The 20,324-nt window shown below is 35.0% G+C and overlaps 1 protein-coding gene across 1 annotated transcript; it reads right to left on the reverse strand.

Annotated features, from left to right (window-relative positions):
- Window positions 1–1,564: 1,564 nt before the first annotated feature.
- LOC105048199 (long chain acyl-CoA synthetase 4) lies at window positions 1,565–19,046 on the reverse strand. Its single transcript, XM_010927422.4, has 19 exons — window positions 18,599–19,046; window positions 18,237–18,300; window positions 18,062–18,151; window positions 15,725–15,781; window positions 15,392–15,440; window positions 14,774–14,850; window positions 13,061–13,100; window positions 12,882–12,976; window positions 7,359–7,526; window positions 7,078–7,188; window positions 6,919–7,006; window positions 6,172–6,238; window positions 5,733–5,808; window positions 5,509–5,626; window positions 4,889–5,134; window positions 4,362–4,501; window positions 2,360–2,542; window positions 2,106–2,225; window positions 1,565–1,891 (listed from the first exon to the last, which is right to left on the reverse strand). The coding sequence occupies exons 1-19, from the start codon at window positions 18,739–18,741 to the stop codon at window positions 1,856–1,858; spliced, it is 1,968 nt and encodes a 655-aa protein (XP_010925724.1). The 5' UTR covers window positions 18,742–19,046; the 3' UTR covers window positions 1,565–1,855.
- Between the last annotated feature and the right edge of the window lie 1,278 nt (window positions 19,047–20,324).

The raw sequence follows: 20,324 nt of genomic DNA on the forward strand, positions 1-20,324 counted from the left end.
TAAATAAACATTATTCATTGAAAAATAAATTATTCATCTAGAGAAGCACGAGAATATATATAAACTAGTTGATAAAAAAATTAGTTAACTTTTTCATAGTATTTACCCATAAAAAAATGAGTTAGAAAAAAAAAAAAAAAAGATAAACCGGGTGGAAAGAATGTGGTAGCATTAGAAAAAATTAAAAAAAAATCAGAAAAAAAAAGGAAAACAACAACATAGTTGAAACCTAATATCTTGGGTCCCTGCTGTTAAGATCGTATTACTCCTTTTAAATTAGTTAGGAGAGCAATATAAATTATAAAATAGTCAAGAAAAACCGATAACATTGTAGAAGAACACAAAGGAAACAGTCAAGCAAAAGAGACGGAGCCCGATTAATAGACAGAGCTAAGTATGGGCAATTAAATTGATGAGTCTCTATAGTATAGGGTTTTTCTTTTTCTTTTTTTTTTTTTCTTTTTGAGCTAACAAATATTTTTTATGGGCTCAGCACGTGGGTCAATATCCCAAGTAAATGGCCCAATGCTCATTATAGGACCAGGAAATGATTGAACTTTGAAGTCTGGTCATAATGACTTTCACAAGGGAATCAAATTTTAAAGTATTTTGTTTGTAAATCCCAAGCTAATATCTTGTGATTTCATCTCACAAATGGGACTTAGTTTGAGAGATTTATAATTCCTTTGGATAGCTTCGATATTTATATGCATGCTAAAGTTCATAATTTGTTGTAATCATAGCTTTTCGTTTATTTTTCTTAAATTAGCCAAGTGGATCACATGATATTAAGTGTTACGGTGTTACCCCACTACCCCCATAACGAAAATCGAAGAACAAAATGAAAAAATAAGTACAGAAGGGCGCCGACTAGTAGAATTGGTAAAGTCATTGAATGTTCTAATCAATGACCTAGGTTCCCGTTCCTTCCTCACCTGATTTCAGCCAAGTTTCCTCCCATCATAGTTCCTAGGAAAGTGATAAACAGCAAAGGAGCAACGTCTTTAAGGTGAGCACTTAATATTTGGATGGGTAAAAAGGGTGAAAGTAAACAGCAATGAATAAAAAGCTATGATCACCCCAAAAGCTATGGGTTAAGAAGGTTAGGACAGTGAACACCTTACGAGCAAAAGGCCGAGAATAAAAATGAACAGTAATAACGGTGGCCAAAGTTGCATCAGTATCAACTGTCTTGATATTTTATATAAATGACCCAAAATTTTATAAACTATCATACAAAAAAAAGATCAGGAGGGATAATAATATCACAACGAGGGTGACAAAGTGACGAACAAGAATGATAAGAAATGATACAGTCAATTTGCATGAATAATTAATTGCATGTTGCTGCAACTCTGTCCAGCACTCTGGTAAAACTTTAGGCATCACTGTTTCAGGTGCAGAACAGCCAGGATTGGCTTTGGTCCTTAAATTCTAGCAGCATGCTTCGAGCGCAGGGTAAAATGATTCATTGGTCACTCAAACGTTTTGTCTTCAGTATTGCTAATTATCAATAAAATAAAAGGTAAAAGACAAATGTCCTAGATGAACAGCTGATGAAATATGATCCAACAAAAGGATGAGCATGAACTCTCAATAGCAGCAATTCATCACATTTTGTTCACCAAGGACAGTTATTTAGATCATCAACGTGCACATAATCTTCAAAACCCTCAAAAGGTGCTTTCATCCAAAAGCATGGACAAGTAGGTTAATAAACAACTGTTCAGAAATATGAAATAAACAAGTTCAGGAATACTAATAAACTAACTGATAGTATATACACTCTAGAACCAAAAAGAGACAGCAGCAGCAGATCTGTTGATCATATACTCCTGTTTGATCAGCTAGTTGGTCACTTGGTGCTCTTGTATAAGCTGTTAATAACCATCTGAAAAGAACAATTACCACGTCAAGAACATAATCAACATTAAAAAGGGTTGGAATATGAGGAACAAACAATTCAAGGGTTTTTCCCCTTTCCTTTTTTCTCTAACAGAGCTTGAAGATGCTTAACACAACCAAACTGTCATAGAAGCAATCAGCAAGTGCAAAGTTCCACACACCAGGGAGATCAAGTTTAAAGAGAAGACAAGATGACTAACCTGGTAGTACTTGAGCAACTGTGGCCGCTTCTTCTTGTAGGTTGGGGTAAGCAGATCACGTTCCATGTCAAATGGTACAGGGTCAAGATGAACAGCTTTTATGAACTCAAAACCTTTCAACTGCCAGAACATTAAAAAGCAGGACATGACATCAAATTCCGGGAGCCAAAAAATCATTCAGATAGCATACAGTGACAGTTAATGGATAATGATTGCAAAACCAAGAAAATCAAATATGAGTTAGGAAAGTTTACCTTCTTTGCATTGGCAATTTTTGTAAGTTCCCCAAGGATGTATTCTTTAGCTTTGGGATTTTCACAGAGGGCAGCAAAATCTTCACTTATACCATTTTCTCCAGCCCAATTCTCCAGAGCTTGTTTATTGGGATTTATGATGGCAACAAGGAAAGACTCAAAGCTATTCCCATATATCCATATCTGAAACAAAATCAATTATGTTGGTTAATTAATAAAAGAACTCATAAAACTCAATGATGAGGTAGAAAATATGTTATTTATTCCAATTTATTTTGATTCAGTACTTATGGGCAATTATAATTTACTATTTGTTGCTAAATCTATTAAAAAGTTAAAGCCAGCATCACATTATCATTCTACCAGCCAGCAGATCCTTCAGCATTCAGTGCAACAAGAAAATTAAGTGATGGCCTTGGAAGTCATAGATTCAGAAGCCCCCTTCTAATGGTTATGAAAAATAATATTTTCAATAAAGTACATAAACTCACAAAGAGATCTTTAACAACACGTCTTGCAAATACAAAATGACTGGCCCTTTAGTTCTTGCTTAGTCATGCTTTACTGAATAAGTGCAGACAATTGTCAAGCAAATAAAATCTTCTAAGCAGAAAATCCTGCCAAAGGGGCTGGTTAAAACCTATTTTGCAGGAAAGAAAACATAACTGCGAGGAATATGGCATAACTGTTTGGAGCTGGCTCTACAGAATAGAATTTCTTCACTATTTACGTATGTTTTCATATCATTCCTTTCTCATAAATTTAAATCCCAAAGGCATATCAAAAGCCTCCCTTTGCCTCTCTTGTGCATGACAATCTGAGAATATCATCTTCAACAATCATTTTAAGTTTTAATTTTATGGTTTTCGCATCTATATTCCTTCCCAACAATAAAACCATGTCTACCATATAACCAGAACGCCCTGGCCGTTTGCCAGGCATGAAACCTAGCATAAAATGAACCTTATTTACTTATAAACATGCTTCACGCTGCACCTTTAGATAGATATACACCTGTTTGGTTTCACTTCCCAAACATGACTAAGAGAGAGACTGGCAACGTCTATGCAGTAATAACGTACTAGTACATTTATGATTCAAAACAGTACTCTTGGGAAAAATACAAGTTTCCTATCCTGACATCTCATCTGCCCTGCATATGCTCGATACTTGTACAACATATAACAAGAAATTTCTCAGTCATGCAACATTGAAAACCTTCTTAACAAGCATATGATTATGTATAATTAAAATGAAGTGCATTTATGAAGCCAAAAGGCCCATAAAGAAAGAGAACATCAATAGAACTATTTTTACTAGATCATGCTCCCCAGCTCCATATTTTTGTATTATATGTAATTATGTACCAAGAAAGGTGCATTACGTGAATCCTTAGACCGGCCTTTTTATAATGATAAGCTTCCCATGGCGACTCCACAAGCAACTTTCGCACCCTCACTTCACTTGCTATATACTCATTATTTTAACTGTCCCTATTAATCCAGCATATCCATTTTTGCTTTCTCTTGTTTGCAACACTCAGCCTCAATGTTTGCATCAACTTTAAGACCTAGTTTTGTGCCAAACATATAATACCATATATAGTAGGCACATTTATCTGATAGAAAATTTCTCTAACAATTCATTGCATGCAATGATCACCACATATTATGGAAGCAAAGATTGACTTCAATAACCAATATCAGAAGCATCTTAATCTATTCTCCGATTTTAAGAAGTTCAATTAGGTGAATTGAATTAAAGGAATACAAGGTTAGCCTTGTTTTGTAACAATCATCAATTGCACAAATTTATCCTGTCAATAACTTTTCCCTTATGCCACGTCCTCAACAAGGCAGTCAGCTTATGAACATATAGAGACATTAAAAATAACCACAAGAAGACAACCAAGAGACTAAGCTATATATTCTACCATAGTATATCACAGCAAATTGAAAATAATAAATGATTGTTTCTTAAAGAACTTGTTCACATGACATACAAAGTCTATATCAGGAACAAGACCATAGATGTTCTCCAGATTTTCAGCCGCAACATACTCTCCTTGCGAAAGTTTAAAGATATTTTTCTTCCTATCAATAATTTTTAAGGTTCCATCTGGTTGCCATTCTCCAATATCCCCTGCATACAACTATCTCATTGTAAGCATCAGTAGTAAAAAAAAGGCTTCCAAATAAATTGGTTGCACAAGAATAGTAAATGTAATTTTGACAAGTGTCAAACATGAAACTAAATGTGTACAATTTAAATGGCACCAGAAGCTAAAGTTTCCATGTTAGGATTTTGACAGTAACCAACAGGCATCCAACTTTACCATGTGAGATCTAAGTGAATGCTTATTCAAACAGAAATGAGGCAAAAAAGAGTCATGTTCAACAATGTTAACCAAGCCAAGCCCAAAGGTGACAAGCAAATCATCACCTTAATCTAGAGAGATTTCACATACTGAGTTACATGCTTGTTTCATTGTCTGTGTATACAAGACAGGTTTCTATGCGATAAACAAACCTGTATGAAACCACCCATCAATCATAACTTCATTTGTAAGATCTTCTCTTTTATAATATCCTGAGAACAAGGTTTTTCCCCTGATGCAGATTTCTCCACGGGGTATGCTTGAGAGGGCATCATATCCCATTTCAGGAACAGACTCAAGGCGCACATCAACATTTGGCACAGGAGGACCCACAGTTCCAACCATTGCAAAGTCATTTGGTAGTGACACAAATGTTCCCGCACAAGTTTCTGTCAGACCTAAAATAAGAACCAATATAATAAGCTGTTTATGATGAACCCAAAAAGAAATATCTAAATTAAGTGTAAATAGAACAATTACTGGCTGCCATTTCATAGAAGAGATAATAGGACCCAATCTTTTAGGTATACACAACATATTAACACTGATGGACAACATTTTTTTCACATGAAAAGGAGGGTAGGTCCCAAGCAAAGTTCATTACGACAACATTTTATGATACCTTAACTGGTCATTGAAAACCAATGAGCCACTTCTGGAGTTGCAGTAAGTTGATCCAGGACTTAATGTTTTTTGTAATGCCCCTTAATGTTTAGGTAAACAAATTAATTGAAAAGAGTATGCAGTTTATCAGAGATGCGTAGTTGCATACCATAGCCCTGCATAACATGCGCACATGTTACCACCCGTAAAAAGGCTTCAACATGGGTAGCTAAAGGAGCTGCTCCAGACAGGATAAGTCGTACATTCCCACCAAACCCTTGTTTCACCTAAGTGCATGAGAGATCCAAATTCATAAAGTAATACAAAAACTATTAAGGGCCACTAGTTTGAAAACAATATACAACTAATATCTTCACAAATATCTCAAGCCACCTGATTAAAAACTATTTTATCAAAAACTGGAGATGCCTCATCATGTTTATTTCCCCTCTTCATGTTCCGCAGTTTGCTGCAAATTCCATCTCATGTATTAAAATAGATGAAGTAACATTGATAAACTATTTAATAGGTAAATGGAATTAGCTCACTTTAAAACGTAAAAATAAAAAAAGGGAAAGAAAAGATAGACAGTATGAAAAATCCAGAAGTCAGTTTCTGAATCTAAATAAGATGGAGATAAATGATTCATGACATGATACTACTTTTGGAACTTAAAAAGGAGCTAAGTTTCAACATCAAAATTTAGGAAGTATCACATGTGGAATTTAAATGGAGATAAAAAGAAGAAACAATCCATGGCAGCTAAAAGAAGTGATCTAACATGAGATAAATGGATCATGGTTCAGAAATTAGCGATTATACATGAACTTACTATTTGTAAGCAAAATTGAACAAAGCTTGCTTCAGAAAGCCGCCCGAAGAAATCTTATCTTGCAGACCTGGAAATAAGTAGAAGTTAGATATAGTTCCATTATGCACGAAAAATGAAAAAAAAAAAAAAGAGGTTGTTCTCTGTCAATGGTCTCTTGCAGGTAAACAAAGATTCTCAAAGATAAAACAACCAGTCAAAAAGGAAAAAAAATGAACTATAATTTGTCTGCAAGAGTCATGCTTGTGCTGCAATAAGAAACATCACGGCATCCTCATCTTAATTGTCATCAAATTCTTTGGAAAATAATGGAAAATTAAGATTCAGTGAGAAACATCCAGTCCAGAGGCATATAGATGCCACTATCTCCAATACAAGTATCTAATACTTCATACTATAACATTATCGCATGTTTTTGTGTATATTAGCATGTATGCACTACACCTTGCATTTAGAACAAATCTATGACACTATCACATTAATTTGTAAAGTACATATATGCACCTTATATCACCAGTACTCTTTCTTCTCACACTTCAAGTAGACTCAATTATCTTGACTTCTAGTTTGCACAATAGAGATAAGCGTGAACAAATAAACCTTCCACAATTTAGTGATTATGCAAACCATACTCTCACAGATAGTTGACATATTTAAAAGTCTATCAACATTTACCAACAAAACTACATGCAGGTGCCTAGAACATGCAGGGGTTGCAATCCACTCAAAAACTTCCATTTCAGATACTACCTCTATAGATTCGATCCAGTACACGTGGAACAGCACAAAAGATAGTTGGTTTGAGCAATCCAATATCTTCAACTAATAATTTGACATCCTGAAGAAGAATAATAAGTATTCAGTAATGATTTTTATTCATTAAAAAAAAAATCTAGTTGATTGGTTTACCCCACGCCAAAATCCAATTGAGGCCCCATGAAAAATAAACAACTCCTCAATCACTCGATCAAAAGAATGTGCCAAGGGCAGATATGATAGATAAACATCACTATCATGCAACTGCAACAAATTAAAGAACGATAAGTTACATAAATTTGAGATACAGATTAAAGTATGATAGGTAAGCAATAAAGTAAATACATAAAATTGTGATACAAGCTTTGAGGTTTCATTTGCAGAGGCATCTGTAATGGAGCAATGAAGTTACAACATAATTAACATGATATTACCTGTTGTTTTACACAATGAAGCAGCCAATCCACACCAGCAATAAGTGTAATAATGCTTTCATTGGTTATCATTACACCCTTAGGGTCACCAGTTGTTCCACTGGTGTACATTATTGTACAAATATCTGTTTTTTCATGCACTGGAAGATCAACTTGTTGATCTGTTCCCTGTAGGAAAATTGCACAAATTCCATTTACAAGGTGAGAAAATATATTCCAGATAATAGTTAAAAAGCCAAATTTACTAAAATTTGAAAAGATTATGTGCATTTCTGCCAACTTAGAAAAAGGAAGCAATGGATAGAGAGAGATACCATGTTATTAGTTAATATCATCTTCCAAAAGAACACAACTTTCCACAATTTTCACAAGTTAGCTTGTAATAGGCTAAAGAGGCTGCATTGCCTTGTCTGATAGAATTTACGTGTTCAACTGCATATTACCAAGTTTGAGCTTGACCATTACGTCTCACCAAATTAGAACTGATGAGAAATAAGTTTGGTTGTCAGATGTCTAGGACTCCCACAAAACAATGGGAATTTGTATGAGCATGGATATGATAATAGGCAGGGCGCAAATGGCTGATTCTGGAAATACAAAATATGCATTTCTTTTGTGTAGATATTTAAAAAAGCATCCAGAAAGTGTAATGTGTTGCCATAATAACATAGTCCATACTCCATAAGGTAACATCAAGTCATCAATATCACATTCTAAAATTGACCATCCAGCATGTCCATCATTAAGAGGTTCACATTCATCATTTTTTCAAAAAAACACCCACCTTGTCATCCTCAAAACATATTTGTGAAGTATCCAAAGCCTTTCTTCAAGTACAAACAGATAGGGTATAAGAGGGGAAAAAATCTAACATGTTTCCTAGCCATATTCTTTTTTGATGCATATTAATATCTGATATGTACCAAACATGGCCACAGCATGCAATCTGAAGTATCTGAGCATCCTTCTAGGACTCTCTCTTCCTTCTTATATGTCTACATTAACTTTGAGCATCCACAGTTCAGTGTTGCACGCAAAGGCCATTTACCAGTTCCTAAATTACTCACTGCATCCAGTTAAATAACTTCCATGATGGCAATTTTGCTTTCATTAATTTTGTTTTATTAATAGATGTGTGCAGTCAACTTGAGATTCTTCTATGAAAGTCATGATGGACTAAAGTAGGTCATCAAATGGTGTGACAAAGCTCAAATCAACTTATTATCACATTGAAGATGGAAAAAACGAAAAAACAAACATATGAACGACCAATGTACCTGATAAACATTTGGAGCCAATACAAGGAGCTGCTATACTAATGGTCCCATTTGATTTTTACACAGCTTGTGAATAATTGTTTTCAAAACCTATCTTAGAATGTTTAGAGCCATTAATGAAGCCAAACATGGAATATTTTGATTCCCATGGAAATATATCTATATGTTCTGTTGTTAGAATCGTACGAGTCGCGAGTTGACTCGTACGATTCGCAACGATTCACAGCGTGGCCGAGTCGAACCGAAATGAAAAATCGAAAAAAAAGAAGAATCACACCTGAATCACGAGTCCGTCGGCTGAATTGTGCGACTCGAGGAATCGTCCGATATCGGCGAGTCAGAAAAAGGTAAGTTCCGATGGTAGTTTCTCGCCATTTTTGGAAGCCGAACAGCCAGGGAATCAAAATAGATATCAGATTTTGGCAAAATCTGCTTTCAAAATTGATTTGCACGAGCAAATCAAAGAGATTTCTCACCTTTGAACTCTTCTCTGGCTGCTTCAAGCTTTCGAAGACGACGGCGAGAAGAGGAAGAGGTCGCGTGGGAAGAGGAAGCCTCGAAGCCTTCGAAGCATCGCCGCAAGTTCGCCATAGATCCAGTAGGTTCCTCTTTTCCGTTGCTTTCTTTATTTCTCTTCCTCGACCTCTATGTTTCTCCTTCCGAAAGCTTTTTTTTCTTTTTGATCAAACCGAAGCCTTCTTCTTCCCTGATCTCTCTATTTCTCCCCCGAAATCCAAAGCTTCTTTTTTTTTAATATCAGACCAAAGCCTACTTCCCAATCCCTCTGTTTCTCCCCTGTTTCTCTTCTTCGAGCCGCCCGAAACCCTCCCCTGTTTCTCTTCCTCGAAGCCGTCTGAAACCCTCCCCTGTTTCTCTTCCCCAAAGCCGCCCGAAACCCTTTGTTTCTTTTCGCCAATGCCGCCTGCAAGCCTGTTTTTTTTTCCCGATCGAACCGAAGCTTTCCCTGGCTGTGGTCCTCATCCTTTTTTTTTAAAGTGGGACTTCTCTCGAAGCTTCGAAATCGAGAGGCGAGAGGGGAACTGGGAGAGGTCGGTGACTTAGTCCCGTTCTGGTTCCGTTGCCACCAGCAGGCAACAACCACTTAAAAATGACTCACCTTCTTTAGATAAATACTTATCCTCTTAAATCCTAACCCAAAAAAATAAAAAAATAAAAACAATAGTAACAGTAAGATTAAATTTTTTTTGACAATTTTTTTAATAATTTTTATTTTTTTAACAGGAATTAATTTACATACTTACAGTGGAATTGTGTATTATTATTTTATCGAATAATGGCACCTAGAAAAAAATCTAAAGCTGTGGATCCCACTTGGAATCATTGTAAAAAATTTGATGATGGCAAAGGAGGCGATGAAAATCGATTACATCTTGTATATAACAAGAGTTTTTGGGGAGTGAATAGAATGAAAAATCATCTTGTGGGTACACAGAACAATATTTCTCCCAGTACTTAAGTTTCTGAAGAAATTCAGAATTTTTTTAAAAATTTGTTAGGGGAGAAAGAAATAGAAAAAAATTTGGATGATGATGTTGAGTGCTTTGAAGTAGATGAGCCAAATGCAAAAATAAGGAAGGAAACTATGGATTTATTTATGATGAAAGGAAGAAAAAATGTATGTAAACAACGGACAATGAATGAAATGGTAGAAAAAAGAGAACCAGTGGTTCGAGATATTTGTAGATTTTTATATGGACATGCATTGGCATTCAATTTGGTCAAAAGCCCTTTATTTGCTCAAATGATGAAATCTGTTGGGGAGTATGGGAGAGGATTGAAACTCCCTTCTTATCATGAAGTCAAAGTTACTTTCTTGAAGAAAGAGGTAGAAAGTGTTAATGAATGTTTGATAAAATATAAAGATGAGTGGAAAAAAAAGGAGATGTTCCATCATGTCCGAGGTTGGATTGATGGAAAAAGTCGATCTATTACTAATTTTCTTGTGAATAGTCCAAATGGGACGGTGTTCCTCAAATCATTGGATACCTCTAATGTTAATAAGGATTCAAATAAATTGTTTGAATTGCTTGACAGCTTAGCAGAGGAGATTGGAGAGGAAAATATAGTTCAAGTGGTGACAGATAGTGCCTCTGCTTATGTTGGCGCGGGTAGACTCTTAGAAGAAAAGAGAAAGCATCTTTTTTGGTCTCCATGTGCAACCCATTGTTTAGATTTAATACTTAGTGACATTGGAAACATTCTATTTTTTTTTAATACACTTGGCAAGGCAAGGCAAGGCAAATTACAGTTTATATTTACCGCCATACTTGGGTTCTTAATTTGTTTAGAACATATTCTAAGAACAAGAAATTGACAAGACCAGCGGTTACTAGATTTGCAACATTCTATCTCTCTTTGAGAAGCATACTAGACAGGAAGATTGCTTTAAGGGCTATATTTGCTTCAAAAGAATGGACAAGGAGTACTTATACATGCAAATTTGAGGCTAGAAAAGTTCAAAAAATTGTATTGAGTGATAATAGATTTTAGAAAGCTACAAAATATTGTTTGAAGTGTGTCATTTCTTTGGTCAAAGTGTTGACACTTGTTGATGGAGATGCAAAACCGGCTATGGATTATATTTACGAAGCAATGGATAAAGCAAAGGAACAAATTGGCAAAAATTTCAACAATGTTAAGAAGAGGTATGATCGGATTTGAGAGATAATTGACATTCGTTGAAATTTACAACTTCATAGACCACTCTATGTAGTAGCATATTATCTTAATCTCAAGTAAGTCACACTTTTTTTAATTTACATTATTCCATTAGTAAATTTTATTATTTTAAATTTAAATTTATTATTTGATTCTTGATCTTTAGGTTTCAATATGATTCTAATTTTAATGCTGATGCTGAAGTAAAAATTGGATTGTTCAAGACAATTGAGAAGTTGTATCCAGATATAGAGACAAGAGTCATCATTGATTCACAACTTGAAAAATTTAAGAAGGCCGAAGGTTTATTTGGGATGGACATGACGGTATCAATAAAAAATAAAAAATAACTAGATAATTATAATTTTAATTTTATGAATTCATTTTTACCTGTCAAATTTAAATTTAATTTATCTTATTTTATTTGTCTAGCTCTATGGTAGGAGAATTTTGGAGAACAGTGCGAAAAACTTCAAAGGCTAGCAATTCGAGTACTAAGTCTTACTTGTAGTGCCACTGGATGTGAAAGAAATTGGAGCACATTTGAACATATTCATTCCAAAAAAAAAATGTTTGGAGCAACAAAGATTGAATGCCTTGATGTTTGTCAAGTACAATATTCAACTTGAGATGAGACAACAAAAAAGACAAAAAGGGGGAGACATATGATCCGATATACTTATCAAATATGGAATCAGATGATGAGTGGATAACTGAGCAAGAAGAGCCATGCTTACCGAATGATGTGTCTTGGTTGGATGTAAATGAATGTTTTGATGTTGATGAGGGACCTAATAACAGAACAAGGAAGAGAGGTATGCAAATTATTTTCTAATTCTTTTTTTTAGTTCTTAATTTTTTAGACTATTGCATTATTTTCTTATTTGACTTTGTTTATTCTTAAAATATTTTTGTAGGACCAAGAAACTTAAATGTTGATAGTAAAGGTAAAGGGAAAGAAAAGGTTGTTGAGGAAGATATTGAAGTGATAGAAGAAGATGAAGGTAATGAGGAAAAAAAGGAAGAAGAAGAGAATCAAGAGATGATTATGCTTGAAGGTAATGATGATGACGACGACAGCGGCGGCGATGGCGATGACGACATTAGCCTTGGGGATGATTATGATGACTGAAGATTCTATTTAATTTTTTGAGTGAATAGTGAATTAGTAATACTTCATGTTTATTTTTAATTTATGTTTTGGACTTAGTATTTTAAACTTATCTATACTTTTTGGACAACTTTTTGAGTATTCGTTGATTAATAGATTGGTAATTTGGTATACATTTTGATTGTGCTTTTTGTTACTGAATCTTACGATTCGAGTCACAATTCGAATCGCGATTCAAGTTAAGGCATGTACGATTCACGAGTCGAATCCCGATTTGACAACATTGTCTATATGTATTAACTTGGTGTTTAACAAGATTTCCAGATAACAAGAATGATGCACATATGTAACCGGTGCAAACTATGGAAGGCTATCACAAATTATTTGTTCAAGAAATAGTCAGCATGACGAATTATTTTACGCAAGAAATCTCAGGAGTCAAAGCAATAGACATACCACAAACAAAAATTCCTCCCATGAATATATTGTTAAACCAAACTTTTCAACCTCTTCTTGCTGCTCAGGAGTGACTTTCCCAAAACTTACAATTGCTGTAAAACCAATGGTAGTATCAAGACAACATAAATGGTGCACAAATAGATCTGCAATTAAAGGGAGGAACATATGATACTTACTTTTCAGGAGCTTGGCTGAATTGGGAAAGATTTTCAACAGCTGAAAGAATCACAAAAAGTTGGTCAAAGTATATAAGTAAATTCCAAAAGTGTGCAAATATCTCACTATAAAACCAATATTGTTGTGACAGGTAATAACAATGTGAAAGCAATTTTCCTATTAAATGCAAGAACAGCTGATTCACGTTTTTAACTGCTTTAAACTGAAATAGGGGAAATAAGCGTAAATATGTATAACAACCCACCAAAGCAACCTTCAAAGCATCACTCTATCCTTCACACATGTACTGCTAGAATGTGGAATGATTTTTCTAATCTGGCTAAAAATGTGGAAAATAAGGGACATAAAAATCTTGAAACTAAACAATTCTATAGATTAAGCAAAAAAAAAATCAAGAGTTTCCTAAACAAAAACTTAGCAGTCTCACTACTCCACCACTTAACCGCACATCAAAGAGCTAATACATTTCTTGTGAAAAACAACATGCTCAGATTTTAACCAATGTTGCACGGACACTAGCATGAGATTTGAATTTGGATACATGTCCAAGTGTTTGACTTGATAAGATAAAAAAAGAAGAAGACACGAGGATATGAAGAAAATTTCTTTTTTAAGTAAAAAAAATCTATGTAAATATAAATATAGAAGAAAATATTAAAAGATATTATTGTTAAGGTCTTCCAGAAAAATTGTTTCCCACTCAGATCCTCCAATAAGCTAAAGGATGTTATGAAAAATAAAATTTTGCAAAGTTATTCTACCACCTACATTTGTTACCAATCTCTGAAAAGAACAAAACCTCATTTAACATTGTTATATGGGGGTGAATTCATTGCTCAAAGAGTCTCACCAACTTCTAAAAGCTGTGAGCAAAAAATGTTTGGCAAGTTTCCAAGTGTGATGCATATCTGATTCAGATACATATCAAACATGTACTCTCGGAGCAGGATCCAATAAATACACAGATTCTAACTGAAATTTAGCACATTAAATATGCTTGGCATGGATTTTCAGTTTGCTCTGGAAGACAGCTAGATTAAATGAGAACTGAAGCTAGCATGCGGCTCTATCTTTTCCTACTCAAATTAGTGAGACAGTCCAAGACAATGACCTTAACTTTAAAAGCAACAAATTTTTTTAGATATAGAACAAAATATGAGATAACAGGTAGCCAAGAAAGCGTTATATAGGAAAGAAATCATGAAAACATATGAGTATAAAGGATTCAAAATCTGCAGTATACGACCAGTAGGTAATGCCTGTTCCAGCTTGAATTGACCTCACAGCAATCACTACTGATATGGCCATCCCATAATGGCCAAACCACAAGTAGATATGTACAGGCCTGTTTAGCAGTAAATGCATACCAACCCATGACCAATACATGCCCATATCATGGTTTGACATGCTCAAGATGAAAAGAATTTTAAAAACTGTGAATGATCACACAAGGACAAGTTTACAGAAAGATGAGCAAACTGCTGAATTGCATTACAGGTTGGCAAAATTAAAAAGATATATATCCATAAATTGATTTTAATCATACAAAACCGACTTATTTTATAACAATCTCGGCATTTCACTTTCAGAAGTTGTTCTTAGAGGGTAATGAAGTATTTCCAATACCTTCTAAAATATCTGAATAATAAATTATATAAAATGAGTAGAAAACTAACAAATTTGTTCACTGGCATGGGAAAAGGATAATATACCTCCACAATCTTCTTTTCTTCCACAAAAGCAATCTGAATCTCAGCATGATGTATAATGAATTCTATTGCACCAGCACCTGACTCAAGACAAAGAAATAACAAGTGAAGTTGAATCTAATACACAACATCTATTTGAAGAAAGTTGAAGGAAATTAAATTTTCCAAGTAAGTTGCATCCACAGTCATAGCTAAGGATCTGAATGAATCATAAGCACATTAGCTGCTGGCAAGCATCAGGCTGCTTCCTTGAAAGATTAGAGTGTGCCGACACAGTGTATGTCAGGATATGGGAGGATTCTTTCTTCTTTCTAATCAGGAGAGAAGAAGGAATAATAATGAGCTGTTGGTCTAACTCCTTGTCACAATGCGAAAGGGTGAAGGAAACTCAAGTAAGAGAAACAAAGATGGGGGAAATAAAAGGCAGCATTTCCCAATTTAAAAACGATATCAACTTTTATTTCAACTCCCTTGAATCAAAAGGATGCATGGTACTGGGCATTCTGCTTAACTTCAGGAGAAAGAGACGGTGCTTTCCCAATACCCACCATGGTTGTGGTTATCAGCACTAATGCACTCACATGCTCATTCAAACCCATAAAGAACAATAAAACTGCATACCAAGGGTATCATAAAGGGGAACACAGTAAATTCCATGAGCATTGCAAGCCTGCATAAGTCGTACAAAATGCATAAGAAAAACAGGAATAAATTGCTACACACATCAACGCAATAATTTTTCTGCATCTAAACTTGCATAAAAATATTATATAGAGCATGCTTGACAGTGAATGTCAAAAAAATCAGGACTCCATGAAAACAAAATTTGTCTATAGAAGTGCAAAATTATTTTTAAAGCCTCTTATTTGATATTGCTAGCTGAAATATTCAAGAATCAATATAAATGACATTAGCTTTAAAACAACAATCACCAAGAAAATAAAAGCAGAATACCTCCATACTGATGACCCACTCAGGACAGTTGGCGCCATAGATGCCACAACGACCACCCTGAAACAGCCAAACTGTAATGATTAACACTGATTTTCACAGTATTCTTATTTGTAATAAGAATATTTCCTAATGCTAATTTATCAAAACAGTTTAGATGAAAGACAATGTCTTACAAGAAATACAGAAAAAGATTTTCGCAATGAATAAAATTTTGTCAAACATACCAAAAAAATAAAAAATGTGAATAAAAAAGGGAGAAGCACATAGACAAAGTCATACTCAGTTTATATAATTTCAAAGGCCAATATAATAGTAATTTGCTTTTGCAGCTTTTTTTACATAAAGTTAATCAAGGGGAAGCTCTTTCAAGCAAGCTCTGAAACTAAAAGAACTAATGGAATAACTTAACTACGTACTAAACATCCCAAAAGGAATTAGACCCAGCCAAACTCAAAATAACCACTCACAAAAAAAAGCTACAAGAACATGATGTGACATTTAGTGATCATCTTATACATGTCTGAGAAACAATATAGTTTCAATATAGCTGTAGGTCTGTGAGCTGGCCCTCAAAACTTGAAATTGAGTGGTCCCTTTGAAAGTCTGACTTAGAAGGCAGATGATGTAAGGCCAACTTCCCAACCTCTCTAGCATAGCCCTAGCTCCATACATCTTTGGCTGCTGAAATTGGGGCAATAATTTATCGCAACAAATGCTTCGAAAAGATAAATCAATCAAGTGCTGTCTTATCAAGAACTTCAATTCGCTCAATTACTGGGAGATTCTTGCACCTAAGCCTGTTGCTTTTTTCCTCCTCAACCCATATTGATTACTTGAAATGCAGTTTTATGGTTTTATGTCCTCAGTGTTAAATGTGGTTTGATGGTCCTCAGTGTTAATAGGTGCACAGATCAGAATTTAGCTAGTGCAAGCTCGAGGGGAGGCTGGGTACATCTTATCTTGCACCATCTGGCAATATGTGTATATCTGCTTTTGGAGTGGTTGTTTCCATGCTATCACTTCTCAACCTTATGTATTGATATATTAACTAATTGTTGTTTCCATCACCTGACTAGAGGGATAATACAGGTTTAACAGATTTTCATTTATTTCTCATTTCTGGCTTTCCAAAGTTTCACTATCTATGGGATCAAAATGGTAGTCCTTTTACCCGTGATGTAGTTCTCCTTCTCCTTTATATCCTTTTCTTACATCATAACCATGGATAAATCTTTAATTTTTTGTTAGAAAACTCTCTAATGCACATCTTTTTGCAAAAAACTAAAAACTCTCTGATGAGCATTGTAGAGAAATTTTACAAATATGAAATTCTTTTTCCAAGATCTCTACATACTATATCCCTATACTTGTTCCATTTATTTATGTTTGTTAGTCTTCAAGCACAATCTAGGTGTTCCTCGCTTAAACATTGATGATAACAAGAAAGAAATTATACTGATACATACCAGAAAACTATTCTAAGGAAAAACCAAAGAATGAAGCATACCAGAAGATGTCACTGTTTGGTTAGACATTATCAAAGAACTACAAACTTCTTTAGCAAGCTGTTATAGCCCGGTAGTTTTAAGCAAGTAGAGAAATATAGTAGAGCTAAAGTAGTTCATTAGATTTTATAAATTTACATCCACAAGGTGCCAGTACCTCTTCATATACATCATAAATTTGTAGTTGCATATATCTCCATCAAGCAAGTCCTACAATATCAAACACATGTAAAAACTATAACAAGGAAGGTACAATCAAGGTTCTACATCCTATGGGATAGGGTTGCCCCATTTTCCCTATGAAATGGGACACACCACCATCCTGCGCCATCCTTACACTTGGGATAGGGGATGTCCCAAAATGTGCCAATCAAGATACTGAGACATTAAGATGGTCATATCTCGACATATAGGATGGTACCCCATCTCGATGTTCCGTGGGACTTGAATCCTTGGGTACAAGGACTTTTAGCACAGTATGAGAACATATGACCTAAACTGATTATGGAAAAATGAGCTACGCAACGTGAAGCCTATATACTATGCTAACCTCACTTCTTATTCCTTCATTTTTTTCCCTACAGATGTACTGTCACTCATGTCTTAGAAATAATAAGCTCATAAGGGGGAAAAATGATAGTAGATTTCTAATTCAATGGAAATTCCATGCAGGAGGGACCACATGCTTATTTTTTAGAATTCTCAACATGGTAATACATACATAACTTTGTATATTGAAAAGTCTTTCCTGCCCATTGCTAGAACTTGTTTGAGCCACGTACCTAATTATCAATCTTAGTACAAAATGTTAAATACACAGAAAAAAAAATACCTGCTTAACTCCACAGTAGAGAATGGAAGCCCCAACTTTCATCACAATGTCATATACTTCTTGGTAAGTCAGCCAGACATATTTACCCACCTGCCAACCACAAATAAAAAAGAAAAGTGAACAAATTGAATGTGAAGAAATTATATAGGTGGTATTACTTATAAAGAAGACTAACCTTCCCATCAACAAACTCGTGACGCCCAAGCATTCGATTCTTGGGATTCCTCTCCACAGACATGCTGAACCACAATTACAAACAAGTCAGCATCAATAATCAATAATTTCATATACAAGAAAAGGGACAAAAAGGAAAAAAAAATAGATAAGAAACAAGATATATATGGACGCTAAAATCCTGGTTTCTTGTTTTCCTAATTAGTTTCACACTTTTTTTTTCCAAAAAAAAAAAGAGAAAATCATCTAAAATCGCTGTGTTTCAGCGAACAGAAAGCATACGAAAAAGAAAAAGTAATAAAAGAAAAGGACTGGCTTCTCATCTCAACAAGAACGAACGGCAGGAGAGGAGGAGAACCATACCGGAAAACATCCCAACAGCTCTCCAAGCCGGGGATGCGCTGTGGGAAGCCGTCCTTGGCGAAGACGCTTCGGTAGGCGGGCCCGACGGAGGGCCCGCCGTCGCTGCCCTCCTGCCCCTTCTCCACCTCCACAAGGTGCTTCATCTCCAACACGAACTCTCTCCGACTCTCCACGCCTGATTCCCGAAACTAACTCAGGGAGAGACAAGCGAAGGCAGTCACGGATTTGTAACGCACCGCAGTGGTGGAGATATGCCCACCGCTTTTCTCCTTCTTGTTGGCGGAAAAGGCCGTTGGTTTTTTCCATTACCATGGACGGGATGAAGGAAAGCAGGGGGAGCTGCTGGTCTTCAGTTTCTTCGACTCTTCTGTCCTACCCTGCTTCCCTTCGTCTTGCCTCAGTCTTCTTCTTCTACGGGGCTGGGTTGGTCCCCCTGAAGTCCAGGGATTTAAGGGTTTTAAATGACGCGTGATGATGGTGTTAGAATCTTAGACACCGGAAAAAAAAAACTCATAGGGACGATCAAAGATCTAATTAATAAATTTATTAAAAAATTTTAATTAATAATAATAAAAGTAAGTTATTGAAACACCTGTTGAATTCAAGATCGATTTCATTAACGTCTTTTTAATTTTAAAAAATATCAAATTAATTTTTAAAATTTTAAAATATTTTAATATACTCCAACTATTTACTTCATCAACGAAATACCATTATATAATCATTACATGATGTTATATTTTTATAAATGATCAAACTATCCTTATTCTCATCTCCTTCATTTTTCTTCCTCTCGTTTGCTTTCCTTCTTCATTTTCAATACTCTTTTCTCCCTCCTTCTTCATCCTCCTTTTCCTCATAATCCTCCTCTTCTTCTTCTTGTCATTCATCTTTTCCAAATCCTCTATAACGATTCTCTCCATCTTTAATCATCTTATCGATGAATCCTCCTTCTTTCTTTTCTTCTCTCATTTTTTCTTCTCTTTCGTATTGAATATCCCATTGAGACACGTTAGTAGCGCGCCTCCTCAAACAAGGTCTAGGAATTTTTTTTTGCTTTTTGAGGGAAAAAAAAAAAAGGAACACTGCTGGCTGCTGTATTTTTCACCCATCAACAGCACAGCATCTCCTCAAATCAAGCAATTTCTGTACTTCTAAGGTTTTTCCCTCCCTTATGTGTCTTATTTTTCCTTCCTACTTCCTCGCTTTCATTCGCGAATCTACACCAGAATTTTAAAATATCTAAGCCTTCCTTCTCCCTGGCTTTCGCTCCCGGATCTACGCCAAAGCTATGACATCCCATTCCTAAAATAAAGATTTAAACTACATACGAACCGTAGAAAGAAGAAAATATTTTATTTGTTCACATTAAAAGAGACCAGATGTTTTTCCTCATTTTTGTAAAATTAAATAAAAGCTTGTATTTATAAGAGAAAAAATATAAAAAAAAAAGAATGTGGGCTCTAGGTATCACGCATCCCGACCTCCTATGATCATTTCTTTTTCCTGTTGAAAAGAAAGCAAGAGCTATAATAAAAAAAAAAAATCATCAAATGCAGTAGAGAAGAATCAAATTTCATCTCGTCTTTTTTTTCTTTATTTTTTTTTATCTTTTTTTTTCTCCAAAATCACTCATGAGTACTCTTTCTTCTTTTCCCTCTTAACCCCTTCTCTTTCTTATCTAATCCTATCTATAAGATCTTTGACGCCATTCTTCCCCTCCATA

The sequence above is a fragment of the Elaeis guineensis genome, chromosome 7, assembly GCF_000442705.2.
Source record: "Elaeis guineensis isolate ETL-2024a chromosome 7, EG11, whole genome shotgun sequence".
Taxonomy (NCBI): domain Eukaryota; kingdom Viridiplantae; phylum Streptophyta; class Magnoliopsida; order Arecales; family Arecaceae; genus Elaeis; species Elaeis guineensis.